The sequence below is a fragment of the Molossus molossus genome, unplaced genomic scaffold (assembly GCF_014108415.1).
Source record: "Molossus molossus isolate mMolMol1 unplaced genomic scaffold, mMolMol1.p scaffold_m16_p_3, whole genome shotgun sequence".
Taxonomy (NCBI): domain Eukaryota; kingdom Metazoa; phylum Chordata; class Mammalia; order Chiroptera; family Molossidae; genus Molossus; species Molossus molossus.
Genome location: NW_023425366.1, coordinates 124,410,160 through 124,425,379, shown reverse-complemented (window position 1 = coordinate 124,425,379; position 15,220 = coordinate 124,410,160). Strand labels below are relative to the sequence as shown.

The following is a 15,220-nucleotide window of genomic DNA, read 5'->3' as shown; positions in this document are numbered from 1 at the left end:
AATCCAAGCAGGGACTGATGAGTAATATCGTTCCACTCAGAGAATAAGGACAGAAATGTCACCATTAAACACTGCAGCTTGCCCTGGCCAGTTTGGCTCAGCGGTTAGAGCGTCGGCCTGCGGTCCGGAGAGACCCGGGTTCAGTTCCCGCTAAGGGCATGTACTTCGGTTGCAGTTTGTCCCCGGCCCTGGTTGGTCGTGCGGGTGGCAGCCACTCGATGTGTCCCTTCACATCGATGTTTCTCTCTCTCTCTCTCTGTTCCTCTCTCTCCCTCCCACTCTATCTGTACAAAAAAATGGAAAAAATATCCTCCGGTGAGGATTAACAAAAAAAAAAAAAAAAAACACTGCAGCTTGACATCTGGGTGAATTCAGCGTGTCTCTGTCTGACTTCCCTCTCCCTAAGGGTTTTCTACCCTTAGTTCATCATCATCCCCAATAACCCTGACAAACTGTTACAGACCCTACCTTGTGGAGCCGTTTGACTAGACCTTCATTGTACTCTTGACTGCCCTCAATCATGCCAGTTAGGGGGTTAGAGAACCACTCTTTGAACTCGCGATGAGACTGGAAGACATGGGGCATCAAAAAGTGCATCAAGGACCACAGCTCCATGAGGCTGTTCTGCAAGGGAGTTCCTGTCAGGAGCAGGCGTCTCTGGCTGCAAAGAGACAGAGGGAATTAAGAGGACGGATGGTCAGCAAGTTCTCAACCTTCCAAGCATCATACCCTTCAGACCAAGTCAACCCTCTCATGAATCCCATCTCCATTTTCACCTGTTGAAGTTGAGCAGTGACTGCCAACGCTGTGACTTGAAGTTCTTGATGTTCTGAGCCTCATCCAGAATGAGATAGCGCCAGTTCTTGCGGCGAAAGGCCTGGTGGTCCTGCAGCACCAGCTTGTAAGATGTGATACACACATGGAAGGCATTGGGCTTGGTCCACCCCTGAGGTATCAGGAGAAAACAGGACAAAGGCACAATGTTGAAAAAAAGAAAGAAAGAAAGGGCAAAGGAAAGATGTCCTCAGGGGACAGAAATCAGGTTGGAAAAAAAACAAAGTCCCAGGAACAGAATGGAGCAACAGAAAGGGGAAAGAAAGAAACTCAACAAAATCAGGCATCAACTGGATGAAGGGGATGGAGGTGTTCTCATGGAGGAGCGAACCTGCCGCTTGAGCTTCCTCTCTTTCTGGGCTCCATAGTAAGTGAGAATTTTAAAGCTTGGGCACCAACGCTTCAGCTCCATCTCCCAGTTTAACATCACACTGGTAGGGACAATGATCAAATGAGGACCCCAGTTACCTGTTTAGCAAAAGAATGAGAGATGTATAACACGATAACTATAGTCAGTACTGTACTGCATTATCTGGAAGTTGCTAAGATAGATCTTAAAAGTTCTCCTCATAAAAAAAATTTTTTATACGTATGGTGACCAATGTTAATTTATTGTGGAGAACATTTTGCAATGTACACTAATGCTGAATCATGTTGTACACCGGAAACTAACATAATATGTCAATACACCCCAATTAAAAAAAAAAAGTTCAGGAAGATTTTAAACAGATTAATTTTTTTAAAAAAGAATAGAAATAGTAAGGCAATACAAACTTTTTTTTTTTTTTTTATCCTCACCCGAGGACATTTTTCCATTTTTTGTACAGATAGAGTGGGAGGGAGAGAGAGGTAGAGAGAGAGAGGGAAACATCAATGTGAAAGGGACACATCGAGTGGCTGCCACCTGCACGACCAACCAGGGCCGGGGACAAACTGCAACCGAGGTACATGCCCTTAGCGGGAACCGAACCCGGGTCTCTCCAGACCGCAGGTGGACGCTCCAACCGCTGAGCCAAACCGGCCGGGGCAGGCAATACAAACTTTAAGGTTCTTGTTCCTCAGGCCTAACCCTGACCAGACTCCTAACGGTCCTTCCTAAGAATCCTAGCACTTACACTGGCGTCTCTGTACAGTTACTGACTAGTCAATGAAGCTATTAAGATTCCAGCAAAGAGTACTTCACTATCCCACAGCTGGAGTCACCATTAAACAAGCTCCCCAGGGAGATGGCCAGGGAGACCCAAGAGGAAAGGGGCCCTGCCTAGTTACCTTTCTCACAAGCCAAGTGGGCAAGCAGGGAGATGGTCTGGATCGTCTTGCCCAGCCCCATCTCATCAGCAAGAATGCCATTAAGCTTCTTCTCATACATAGTAACTAGCCAGTCCAACCCAATGTGTTGGTACTCCCGGAGCTGGCCCCGCAGGAGCAAGGGAATGGGTGTCTTCACCTGGTAGGGAGGAGGAAAGGTGTCAAGGCATCTGTGACTAAGAAAAAGAAAAGTCAAGATATGAGAAGCAGAAGCTGGGGCCTGGGGATACCTGGGTAGTAGCCAAGGTATAACCTTTGGGCTGAAGACTTTCAGCTGCTGCAGCGATGTCAGTAATTTCTTTCTTAGGGCCCAGAGTGGTGGTGGGCCCTGGGGTGGGAGGTCCACTGCCAGCATCTGCCTCACTATGCTCTTCGTCCCTGGCAAGCAAGTACTCCACTCCAAAGTCATCCTCCTCCTCCTCTTCCTTGTCTGCTTGGCTTTGTGATTGGGACTCCTCAGACTCATCAGACTCAGATTCCTCTGATTCTGAGCTCCCGCTTGTTTCTTCCTCCTCTGAATGCTCATCTTCTTCTTCCTCACTCTGCTCCTCAGCAGAGTCTAAAGCACAAAACCAAGACTTAGACTAGTTCACTTTACCTGCTCCTCCAGCGCCTGCTCTCCCCAGCTCCTGCCTCACAACCAATCATTTACCTGAATGACTGCTACTATCCTCTTGAGGAGCTACTTCAGCTTCTGTGGCCCCCTCCGGTTCACAGTCAGAACTGTTAGTATCAACCTCATCTTCCTCTTCCTCTTCACTACTCCCAGAAACTGGAGCAGAGGCATCAGAGGCATAGGCTCCTGCATACCGCTGCAGTAGCTCCTCCATAGATAGCTCACCTGAAGGAGAAACAAAGAGCAAGTTTTTGGGTGCTTCAAGAGAAAGGGAGGAGAGGTCTGAAAGGAGCAGTTCATTTTACCTAGGTCTCTGTAAATACTGCTAAGCCCAGGTCCAAGAGAAGGCAAAAAAAGTTTTCAGCACCAGCTATTAAAGCCAAGCCTTACCATAACATGGGCTAGAACCATGAATGGTGCTGCCTTCCACTGGAAGGACAATTCCAATCTGATAAACCTCCTCTTTAAGGTAAAACATAACCAATATTCTCTTACAATAACTCTTCTATGAGCGCTCACATCACTTTGTTCAAAATTCCAACACAACCAGTCATTATATTCTACTTATAAATATTCACTTATAAACCTGTCTTTGTCATTAGACCTGGAGTTCCTTGGTTGGAGGGGGGGAGATACATGTTTTATTCATCTCTTTATTCCTGCCACTCTGCACAGGAGACACCAAAGTAGATGTTTATTAAAATGTCTAGTGAATGTCACCTTCTCGAGCCAACTCGCTCAGTTCCATGGCATGATCCACCTCCCCTTCCAACTGCTCCTCAGCTGCTATGGTATCCTCTTCATCCTCCGCTAGGAAAAAGAATAAAGCAAGATCAGTAGGGACAGAGGCAAGGCACACACCCAGTGTAAGAGGTAAGAAAGCCTGAAACATTAGGTCCAAACTAGTCATGTGTTAAGGGGCAACAGGATAAAGACAATAGGTCTGACCTTCATCCTCATTGGCAGTGAACTCTTCATCGTCCTCATCTGGATGCCAAGGCTGTTTGTTACGCTGTGTAACAGAGGAGGGTGGGGGTTTTACCTGTAAGTAAAGGATAAAAACGAACAGGGCCTAAGATTAGAGCAACAGGAGAAAGGCACAATGTTGAGTAAGATGCTACAGAATAGACTCTGTGCCACTGAGTGACAGCTGCCACTGGCACAGTCCCAGGGCAAGGATGCAATCAAGAGTTTCCTTTCAGCACCAGCTACCAAATCCTGGTCCCACTACCTGGGGAAGGACCTGTGAAAGTGCTATATAACAAATACAGGCCCTCGATACCACTCCCACACATTCAGTCATATGGAGAAACAGAAACCTAGATCCAAAAGAGACTTCAAGGTTACTATCCCAGCTCCAAATCTACAAACCAGTAAGGGAGGATTAGGGCCATTTCACAGAAATGGCAAGGACTAAAATAAGTATTTTTCAAGGTCAAAAAGCAATTTAAAGAGTCAAGCACAGTACACTCCTCCCAGCATCAGAAACTCTGCCCATCTCAGACTGCAACTTGCCCCAAACCCAGATTCTTCCTTATTCATCCCCAACTGAGTGTCCCAAAATTACCTTTCACCAGGGAGAACTCCTGAAATCCACGACCAATCTTATAGACAGAATTCTGTCCTAGAACCTTTCCCCCTGCTCCCACTCTAAGCCCTCCTCCACCCCTTCTGCCTATACCTTCAACACTTGAGAGGGCTCTTCTTCACCACCATCTTCAGGCCCACCTCTGGTGTCACTATCATGAGATGATGGCGTTCTTGAGGGGCTGGAAGGCCCTCCTAGCAGCTGAGGGGGAAGGGAACGGAGCAGCTCTTCCAAAGGCAGTTCTCCCTCACGTCTAAGCAGCTCAATCTCCCGCCTCTGCGTCTCTGCATCATTGCCTTCCTGTTGTTCTTCAACCTCAATCGTCTCCTCATCATCTTCTTCCTCCTCCTCTTGGGGTTGGAAGTCCCCATCTATAGCAGGAGAACAAGGTCACAAAGTCCACGGGGCCCTGCAAGCCACAGGGTCGGTTTTCAGCTCTTGAAAGGGTACATGAGGAAGAGTAACAGAGCCAAAGAGGACACACACCTTCATCATCCAGCTGGGAAACTGGGGGTGGAGGACTAGAGGCAGCTGAGGAAGAGCCAAGACAAGGGGAGGAGCCAGCTTTGCTGGAGGCTAGCGGCTGGTTGAGGCTCTGAGACAGAAGGTCTGAGTACTTTTCAGTTTGCCCCACAATGAAGTCCAGGTGCAGGTCCAGAGCTTTTTTGCGCTTTTCCTCCAGTCGGGACTGTTGCTTGAATTGCACCACCTGCCACAAGCATGACATGGACGGTTCACCAACATAATCATTTCTTCATGTACTCTTTTACTCAACATTTAAGGAAGCCTCTGCCTATGCTAGGCCCTGGCTGGCTTTTTAGAAAGACAAACTAAATGTACTTAAGGGTGCTTCTGAGGAAAACACAAAGGGAGCACAGGGGAGAGAAGAGCCAGCTTAGCTTCAGGCAACAGAGAAAGATTTACAAATGTATCTGGAGCTAAATCTTTTTTAAAAATTTTTTTATTGAGTTGAGAGAAGAGAGGGAGACAGAAACATCAATATGAAAGAGAAACATCGATTGGCTGCCTCCACAAGTGCCCCAACCAGGTAGTGAATCCACAACCTAGGTATGTGCTGGGAGTAAGAATCAAACCAGCCACCTCTTGATATACGAGACAATACTCCAACCAACTGAGCCACAGAGGCCATGGCTGGAACAGAATCTTTTTTTTAAATCCTCACCTGAGGACATTTGTTTTTGCATTTATCTTCAGGGTGGGAGGGAGAAAGAGAGAGAGAGAAACATCGACGTGAGAGAGACACATCGAGTGGTTGACACCCACACAACCCCAATCGGGGTGGGGACAAACTGCAATTGAGGTACGTGCCCTTAGTGGAAAACCAATCCAGGACTCTCTGGTCTGCAGGCAACGCTCTAACCGCTGAGCTAAACCAGCCAGGGCTGGAGCAAAATCTTAAAGCCTAAGTAGCTCTTCCCTAAGTGGAAATGAGGAGAAAGGCATTCCCAGCAGCACAAAGAGCCGTGTATTAATGGTCAGGGACGTGCAAAAGAAGGAACAGTTTTAAATGGAAAAGAGAAAAGGAAATGGCAGAATACAAAAGACTGAAAGTATAGATAGAGGCCAGGTAGTGCTTGATAAACAATGATGTCAGTATATATGAACAATTTAATCAACGAGAACTTTGATGGCACAGATAGGTTTCAGAAAAAGCATGCTAAATGCCCCGTAAAGGACAGATGGCCTAGAGGAGTCAGCAAGCCCTATTAGCAATCCCTAATCCAATTAAAATGGGCAGAGAACCTGAGAAGACATTTCTCCAAAGAGTACAGATGGCTACTAATAATCAGAGCAGTGCATATTAAAACCACAATAAGGTATCACCTCACATGTTACAATGGCTATCATTAATTAACAAACAAATGTTGGCCAGGATGTGGCGAAAAGAGAACCCTTGTGTATTGTTGGTAGAACTGCAAATTGGTGTAGATGCTATGGAAAACAGTATGGAGGTTCCTCAAAAATAAATAAATAAACAAGAACCTCAAAAAGTGAAAAACACCCCAGCCGGTGTGGCTCAGTGGTTGAGTGTTGACCCGTGCCCAGGTTGTGGGCCCAAACCATAGTAGGGGTCATGCAGGAAATGGCCAATCGATGTTCTCTCTCATCAGTGTTTCTCTCTCTCTCCCTTCCTCTCTTCTCAAAAATCACTGAAAAGGAAAAAAAAAAAGTAAAAAATAAAATTACCATATGACCCAGCAACCCTATTTCTGGTATATATCTGAAAAAACCTAAAATACTAATTAGAAAATATATATGCATCCCTAGGTTCACTGCAGCATTATTTAAAATAGCCAAGATATGAAGCAACTCAGATGTCCACTGAGAGACAAATAGACAAAGATGTGATACAACCCTGGCTAGGTAGGTACACCAAGGTTTCAGGTTCAATCCCCCATCAGAGCACATACAAAAATCAACTAATGAGCCCGGCCAGTGGGAATATCAACCCATGCACCAAAAGGTCACCGGTTCAATTCCTGGTCAGGGCACATGCCCAGGTTGTGGGCCTGATCCCCAGTGAGGGGCATGCAGGAGGCGGCCAATCGATGCTCTCTTTCATCAATGTTTCTATCTCTCTCTCTCTCTCTCTCAAAAATTAATGAAGAAAAAAAACACTAAAAAAAAACCCATCAACCAATGAATGTATAAAAAAGCGGAACAAATCAATGTCTCTTCTCTCTCCATCCACCCCCTTCCTCTGTTTCTCAAAATAAGAAGTGATACATACATATATAATGGAATATTAGCCATAAAAAAAAAAGAAATCTTGCCCTGGCCGGTTTGGCTCAGCGGTTAGAGCGTCCGCCTGTGGTCCGGAGAGACCCGGGTTCGGTTCCCGCTAAGGGCATGTGCCTCGGTTGCAGTTTGTCCCCGGCCCTGGTTGGCCATGCGGGTGGCAGCTACTCGATGTGTCCCTTTCACATCGATGTTTCCCTCTCTCTCTTCCTCTCTCTCCCTCCCACTCTGTCTGTACAAAAAATGGAAAAATGTCCTCGGATGAGGATTAAAAAAAAAAAAGAAAAGAAATCTTGCCATTTGTGACAACATAGACGGAGACAGAGAATATTATACTAAATGAATTAAGTGAGACAGAGAAAGACAAATACCATATTAATTTCACTAATGTGTGAAACCTAAAAAACAAAGTAAGTGAACAAACAAAACAGACTCATAGACACACAGAGAATGAACTGATAGTTGCAAGACGGGAGAGGGTTATGGGGGCTGAGTGATAAAGGTGAAGGGATTAAGAAGCACAAAATGTCAGTTACAAATAGTCATAGGGATATAAAGTACAGCACAGGGAATATGGCCAATAATATAATAACTGTGTGCTGAACTGATCAGGGAATCACTTCATAAGTTATATAAATGTCTAACCACACTACGTTGTATGTGTACCTGAAACCAATATAATGTTGAATGTCAACTGTAACTGAAAAATAAAAATGTAAAACTATTCCCAAAGGCAGGGCCTATTTTCTACTGTATTTCTTTATTCTTCCTTTTTTTTAATAAAGGGACACATCAAGCGGCTGCCACCAGCACGACCAACCAGGACCGGGGACAAACTACAACCGACGTATGCACCCTTAGAGGGAACCGAACCCGGGTCTCTCTGGACCACAGGCCAATGCTCTAACCGCTGAGCCTAACCGGCCAGGGCTGTATTTCTTTCTTCTTAATAGAGCTTAATGCAAGAAAGGTCCAATGCACAACAGAAATATCACTAGAGTTGCTTAAAATCATAATATTCGCACTCTCACAAAGTTTTTTTCCCCCTTAATTATTGAGAGGAAGGGAGGAAGAGAGAGAAAAACATCAATAAGAGAGCATTGATTGGCTGGCCGCCTCCTGCACACTCCCCAGTGGGGATCTGGCCCAAAATCCAGGAATCAAACTGGCGACCCCTTGGTGCATGGGTCAACGCTCAACCACTGAGCCACACCGACCAGGCTCTCACAAAGTTTTGATCGTTCCTGCTACCATGCTACCCAGCAACCAAACCCAAGGCATCTACCTTTCCTAATCCCTGCTGCCTACCTTCTCCACATTGCTCCAGAACTGCCTGACATCCTTGGCCATGGTGGAGGCAATTCGGCGCAGCTTGGCCTGCTCCTCCCTCCGGGCCCGTTCCTCTTTCTGTCGCTGTTCCTCGTGGTGCCGGATCACCATTCGCACTACCTGTGGGAATGAGGAACCAAGATAAAAACACTCCAAGGCCAGACCCTTGCCCTCTCCCCAAGACAAAAAGCAAAGAAAATAATCAACGCCAAAAAACCTGGGAAGTCAGCTTGCCTCTAGAGACTACGGGCATTAATAAGCATCCTACATTGTTGTTTGGTTTCCCTCCAATCAATCCACCCATCAAAAAAAGCAAACCTGAAAAAGAAATGGGAAGTAGGCCTAATTGAAGACATACCTTACGGGCCACACCCCGTTTCCAACGGCGCTCCTGAGCAAAGTCGGCAGAGAGCCACTGCATCTCCTCACATAGATAGTCCCAGTGGCCTTTGGGGCGGGGAGGCTCAGGTACTTTAGGCAGCCTCTTCAGTGACCAGAAACCCTCCTTGCGCAGCTCAGCAATCCGAGTCTCAATCTCAGCCTCCTAATGAGGGAGAGTTGGGTCAATCAAATTACTGGACATATACGTCACACCTCATGACCATGACTAAATTCCTGAGCGCTGACTACGCGTAGGAACTGGCTGGACTGAGTGTTTTATGTTTGTCTTAAATCCACACGCTGATCCTACAAGTGGGTATTATACTCTCTTCAGATAATTTTTAAAAAATCAGATAAGATTATGTGATATACTTGAGATCACATAGAAAGTATTAACATGCTGAGAATTCAAAATATATGTCTAATGATTCTAAACACCAAATTTCATGCTCTTTCCATTATTTTATCCAATCTCCACTCCCTGTGAATATAGGCAAGACTTGGGAAAACATATCCGAAGGGAATTTCCCAGAGAAGCAGGGAGCACAAGTTTCTTGACTGACTCTAGAGACAAGGGCTCTTCTCACTGTAGAACTCTACTTATGCTGGAGAATGTTCATGTTTAGAAGTAGGCTATAAAGCCCAATTTATACAATCGTGCTTGCTTTTATTTTTTTTTTAAAGATGTTTTTATTGATGGTTTTTTTTAGAGAGAGGAAGGATGAGGGAGATAGAAGTATCGATGTGAGAGAGATACATCAATCAGCTGCCTTCTGCGTACCCCCACTGGGGATCGAGCCTGAAATCCAGGTATATGCCTGACCTGGAATTGACCTGGAACTCTCAGTCCATGGGGCGATGCTCAATCCAGAGCCAAACCGGCCGGGCAATCTTGCTTGCTTTTAAAAAATACTATTTTTAGAAAAGAGTACTTTTTTGGTGAAAATACTGAAATTATACACCAAAAGATTAACAGTGGTTACTATAATAAAAAAATAATCTTGTTTCTACATTGATTATACAGGGTGGAGCAAAAGTAGAATTACAGTTGTGAGTACACAAAACAGTTTATTCTTGTATTATTTATTATTTTACATATGAACTACTATAAACCTATTTTGCTCCACCCTGTATTTCATAAGGGAAAAAAACAAGAGCATTTTAATTTTTTTCATATAACAAAGGTGACTTAAAAACTTAAGACAATTTCCCTCATTATCCTTGACCTCTCCTGACAAAAATTAATCCAGAGGAAGTAACACCCAGAGATGAAATCAGGGAACTAAATGGCTTGATAGTGAAGAAAATATCAATTACATGGGAATTTAGACCAATGGCTCTCAAATTTGAGCATGCATCAGAATAATCTGAAGTGCTTTTTAAAACAGATTGCTGAGCCCTACTCTTTAGTTTTAAATGGGTAGGTGGAAGAGAGATATTAAGAATTTGCATTTCAATAAAAAGAATTTGCATTTCTAACAATTTTCCAGGTGATGCTGATGCTGAAGGCCCATAGACAACATTTACCACTGGATAAATAAGAAGCAGAAACCAGTAAATCTGAAGAGCCTCATAGCCTACAAAGCATTTTTATGTCTTTAATTTAAACCTCCTAACAGCCTATAGACTATTATACCATCCCTATTCTATAGAAAAGGAAATAAGGCTCAGAGTTCAAGCAACTTTCTCAAGATCATGTAAGCTAAGGCAGAACCTATACATGAGGAGAAAAAGAAATGTAAAATATCCATGAAACACAGGAATTCAGGAAAGATTCTTAAGAATCCTCACGAGCCTTCCCAATACATACATGCTTGGCCTGCTCTGCAATCTCAGCATGGCTCTTCTCCCACTTTGGGCCCTTGTGAGCCAGGTCAGCAGCCTGGAGTAAGCTGAGCCCCTCCAGGGACACTGTGGCACCATCTGGGGGCCCTGGAGGTCCATCCAGAGAGGAATCTTGAGCTATATGCTGGGGGGAGATGCCACCTGCCCCACTAGAGGCTGGGGAACTGGATGAGGCAGGGGAAACAGGATTGCTGCCTGTCATGCCGTCCGACACCATCTAGAGAAAGGAAAAATGAAAGATAAAATGAATGTTTAGCACTATACCAGGAGTTTAAAGTACATTATTTCACTGTATCTTTACAAGATAAAAACTCTGAAGTTAGGTATCAACCTCATTTTGTAAACACAAATTTTTAGGATAAAGTTGTTCAAAATAAGGTGTTCAAGACAGCACAACCAATCTTATGGTAGAAGCCTGGCATGCGAGAGAATTTATAACCTAGCAGTTTTAAAGAATACAATAAATACAATATTCTTTCATAGTTACAGTATTCAAGAGTACTATAGCATATGATTTCAAATTTTAGTTAACTTTTTAGAACCATCATGATTTCACTTACATAAACAAATCCCTGTTTTTCCTTCATTTTCACAGCAAGTATGGCAGATTCACCTATGCAAATAAATTTGAGCTACCACAAAATTCAAAAGGCCTCAAAAAACAAAAAAAAACAAGATCACCTAATCCTCTTTATATTCATTACCACTCTTGATAGTTCTTGATAGTTTCCGCTACTGGGGAGGTGTGAGAAAAAGGGAATGGAGGTTGGTCACTGTCTTCAAAAGCCCACCTATTATTTTATAAGGTTATGGGCCTGATCCCCAGTGGGGGGTATGCAGGAGGCAGCCAATTGATGTTCTCTGTCATCGATGTTTCTGTCTCTCTCCCCCTCTCCCTTCCTCTCTCTGTAAAACTCAATAAATAAAAAAAAATTAATTAAAAAAAAAATTAGAGAGCAAAGTCCTATTTAAATGTGGATAGTGAGCCCTGGCCAGTTTGGCTCAGCGGTTAGGCTGTCAGCCTGCAGACCAAAGAGTCCCGGGTTCGGTTCTGGCCAAGGGCATGTACCTCAGTTGTGGTTCGTCCCCGGCCCCAGTTGGGGTCGTTCAGGTGGCAACCAATTGATGTGTCTCTCTCACGTCGATGTTTCTCTCTCTCTCTCTCCCCCCCTCCCACTTTGTCAGAAGATAAATGTAAAAATATCCTCGGGTGAGGATTAAAAAAAAAAAGTGGATAGTGAGGGAACGCATGAAATTAACTCCAGTACACAAGAGTGCCCCTCAAATGCCTACTCAGCTAAATGACAAAAAACTGTATGTCACAAAATTTCCCAGCTGCTCAGGAAAATTATAAATATTAAATCCATAACCATCAAAAGCCTACAAACCTAGGTCTGTCTAGTGTAAAAAGCCATGATTTGCCCCCTACTTCTTTAATTTCTTTGGTATGAAAAATGAATGAATACCACACACACACACCCCCATCCATTAACGCTTAACTTACTCCAGTTCCAAAAGAAACTGAGCTATTCACAAAGAAGACAGTCTTAGAAGCATGTTGTCCCAACCTCCATTTCCAATCTGGTCTAATGCAAGCTTTTTCAAGTACAGGGAGTTTCCACACTTTCAGAGAGCAATGATAGACCAATATCAAGTACGATGTAAGTATCCAACAGGCTTACCAGTTCACCTGAAGATTCTCCAAACTCAGTACCCAAGTAACTAGGATCATGGAAATATGGCTAAGACCTGCCATACTTCTTCTGTCTCAGAGCCAGCAGCCCAGAAATTATGAGCAGAGAAGAAACCCTCCCAACTTTCAAACCTGTGTCTGCAGGACTGGGAGTTGAGGGTGAGCAGGGGAGGGGCTGCTCTGCATGGTCCCACTCCCAGGCTCCTCTTTGGATGCCTGAAGAACGACTGGGTCGTTGTCACCACTGCTGCTGGCCGAGGGGCTGGCGTCCGGCTGCAGGGCATGCTGGGAACTGGCCTCATTCTGGGCCACAGGCCACCGGGACCCGCCTTCCAGGGCCCGGGGCCCACTAGGGCGTCCCAGCCTCCGCTCAGGTCCACCGGCCTCTGGAGCACCTAAAGTAGGATAAAAAGAGTAAAAATGGGATTTTAAAATATTAAAGAATCTTTTAAATAACTAGAGATAACATTTAAAAAAAGTGATTAAACCCTGCATTTCTTTTGAGCATTTACTATATGTCCGATATTTACTTAGTACTTACTTGATGTATTCCATATCCTCACGTCCACCTTATGAACCAAGTACTTTTCATGCCATAATAAATATTTACTTAGTTCCTTCTACATATTGAGGATAGTGCCATGCATAAAAACGTCCTGACCTAAATGGAGCTTACATTCTAATATTTTCTCTATTTTACAAGTTAGAAAGAAACCAGGACACAAAAAGACCAAATGACTTAACTTGCATAAGGTCACAGTAAGGAAGTGGTTAGAGGAGGACTTAAACTTAGGTAGTCTGATGCCAAAACCATGGAGGACATGCTATTTACCTTGGTAGAGCCAGGATGATCAGATCTTTCTCTACCCACAGTCCCAGTTCTATTGTTGTGAACCCAGAAGTATTAACCTATCATTTCTCTCATTAATTATCTCAAACATCTCTCATTAGCATCAGTACACAAAACGGTACCTGAATCCTCACCTGTGTGAGCTGAGACCACAACCCCTGTGAAAGTCTGTACTTCCACGGTGCCGCCGTACTGAGGAGAATCACAACTGAAACAAACAGAAGGGGAAGAAAACAGCAGTGAGGAATCAATCCACATTTACCAACAGCAATCAAAGCCTTCTTTACACCAACCTTTGAGGCTTTTAAATATACCCAAAGCAGTTCAAAGACTGAAAAAGCGTTACAGTATTAGGAAAAGCTCACATTTCAGAAAAACAAAAGTAAATCTAGATTCTGGCTAGTGGGAAGAGCAAGTGAGTGAAGAAGAAAAAAAAAGTTTAAAAAGCCTAAGCATAAAAGGTTCCAACAACTGAAGACAAGTAACAAAGAAAAAACACCTGTCACATCTACAAGCCCAAAAAGGTGCTAGGTGCCTGGGAGGGCAGAACACAGTCACAAGAGAACCCACCCTCTCTTAGGGGAGGGCTCCCTGACCCCCATACCTGCACCAGGAGACACTTTCCGAAACACAAGAACGACCGCAGGAAACATGAGAGGAACAATCTGATGTGAGGAAGGCCGCATAGCAAAGAACTATGGCCCGGAAATAGGCAGGGTAAATCCACACAAGGCCCGGAAGTGTTTCCCCAGTGTTTAAGGAAATTCCTTAACCGTGGTGCTGCCTTTGATTCACTCCCTCCTCAACAGATTCACAGGACCCGAGCTAACTGAAATCCAAGAAACTTGCCTGAACTCTTAACCCGAGGCTTCATTACGGTCTCTCACCCCTCCAAAAGTCTAACCCAGCATGACCCCTGACCTCTGCCCCAAGTTGCCACTAGCCCTAAGATAGCCCCGCCCCTTCCTAGACTCCCACCCCACCCAACGTGAGCGAGAGTGGGGGAGGGGCCCGCGCGTGCGCGGCTAGAGGCGGAGTGAACCGGCTGCGCGCATCGCCCGGGGGCTCCCGCCAGAACCCAAGCCCACGCACACAAGGGTCGCAGGGCTGGGTAGCCTTTCATCCCTGCCCGCCAGGGAGCCCCCCCCCCACTACCAGACCGCGAAAGACTGAGATAAGGAAAGGTTCGAGCTGCCAGGTCCTGATCCCTGACTGGATATGGTGGGCGTACGCCCCGACTACTCATCCCACGCCCCCCTTCCTCTTCCCGCGCGCCCCTAAGGGGGACTGGGGTTGGTGGGCGGGCAGGAGCACACCTGGGTCCGTCCTCTCAAGGCTCGCTCGCTCGCTCAGGCACGCGTGCGCAGACGGGAGGGAAGGGAGAGGAGACGCGCCCAGGCCCAGTGCCGGCCGGCCGGCCTGGCCCACCTCAGCCTGTTTCTCTATGGGCGCGCGCCGACAGCCTCGCGTACCGGCCCCGGGGCCCCGGCCGAAGGTGCGCGCGCAGCACCCCGGGAAGGAGGGAGTGAAGGCGGTGGCGAAAAGGATGCGCGCGCAGTCCCCCGTCAGGGGAGGGGGAAGTGTGGAGCGTCCGCCATCTTGTCTCCCTCTCCTTACCTGCGTCCTCGGGGGCGTACGCACCACCCCCCTCCCGTGGAAGAGGAGGGGGGAGGACCCCCTCTTGGTGGCCGCCTTTGCGGCCTTTAAATTCCCCTGGGGCCTGCAGCTACTGCCACTGCCTTTCTCCCACTACCTCCTCTCACACCACAGAGGTGCGGACGGTGGGTGGGAAAAATGAGACGGTAGCCCCAGCGAACTGCCGCCGCCGCCGCCGCCGCCGTTTCCGAGGCCTCACCAAAATGGCCGCCGCCGTCTCGGCCGCCACCACCAGCACCAGCACCAGCAGCGCTATAACTATCGCTACCGCCAGCGCGGCCCGTCCTCTCGCGAGAGACGGTAACTGGAGGTTGGAAATGCGGAGAAGCTCGCGTGCTAGCTCAGGGCGCTGTCCGAAGC

The 15,220-nt window shown here is 46.1% G+C and overlaps 1 protein-coding gene and 1 non-coding gene across 2 annotated transcripts in view; both read right to left on the bottom strand.

The window, feature by feature from the left end:
• The window catches only part of LOC118641383 (Snf2 related CREBBP activator protein), a 37,331-nt gene extending 23,919 nt beyond the window's left edge, over positions 1 to 13,412 (bottom strand). The window contains exons 1-15 of the mRNA XM_036278548.1: positions 13,339 to 13,412; positions 12,487 to 12,749; positions 10,627 to 10,878; positions 8,794 to 8,979; positions 8,415 to 8,555; positions 4,833 to 5,055; positions 4,440 to 4,717; positions 3,707 to 3,800; positions 3,479 to 3,568; positions 2,795 to 2,983; positions 2,373 to 2,701; positions 2,104 to 2,281; positions 1,166 to 1,302; positions 777 to 946; positions 469 to 661 (exon numbers count right to left, since the gene is read on the bottom strand). Coding sequence (XP_036134441.1) covers positions 469 to 661; positions 777 to 946; positions 1,166 to 1,302; positions 2,104 to 2,281; positions 2,373 to 2,701; positions 2,795 to 2,983; positions 3,479 to 3,568; positions 3,707 to 3,800; positions 4,440 to 4,717; positions 4,833 to 5,055; positions 8,415 to 8,555; positions 8,794 to 8,979; positions 10,627 to 10,878; positions 12,487 to 12,540 — 2,514 coding nt within the window. The 5' untranslated portion in view covers positions 12,541 to 12,749; positions 13,339 to 13,412. The remainder of the gene's footprint in view (positions 1 to 468; positions 662 to 776; positions 947 to 1,165; positions 1,303 to 2,103; positions 2,282 to 2,372; positions 2,702 to 2,794; positions 2,984 to 3,478; positions 3,569 to 3,706; positions 3,801 to 4,439; positions 4,718 to 4,832; positions 5,056 to 8,414; positions 8,556 to 8,793; positions 8,980 to 10,626; positions 10,879 to 12,486; positions 12,750 to 13,338) is intronic.
• On the bottom strand, positions 3,888 to 4,016 carry LOC118643027. Its single transcript, XR_004961920.1, has one exon. It is a non-coding gene; the product is annotated as a small nucleolar RNA SNORA30/SNORA37 family (small nucleolar RNA).
• Positions 13,413 to 15,220: the final 1,808 nt, after the last annotated feature.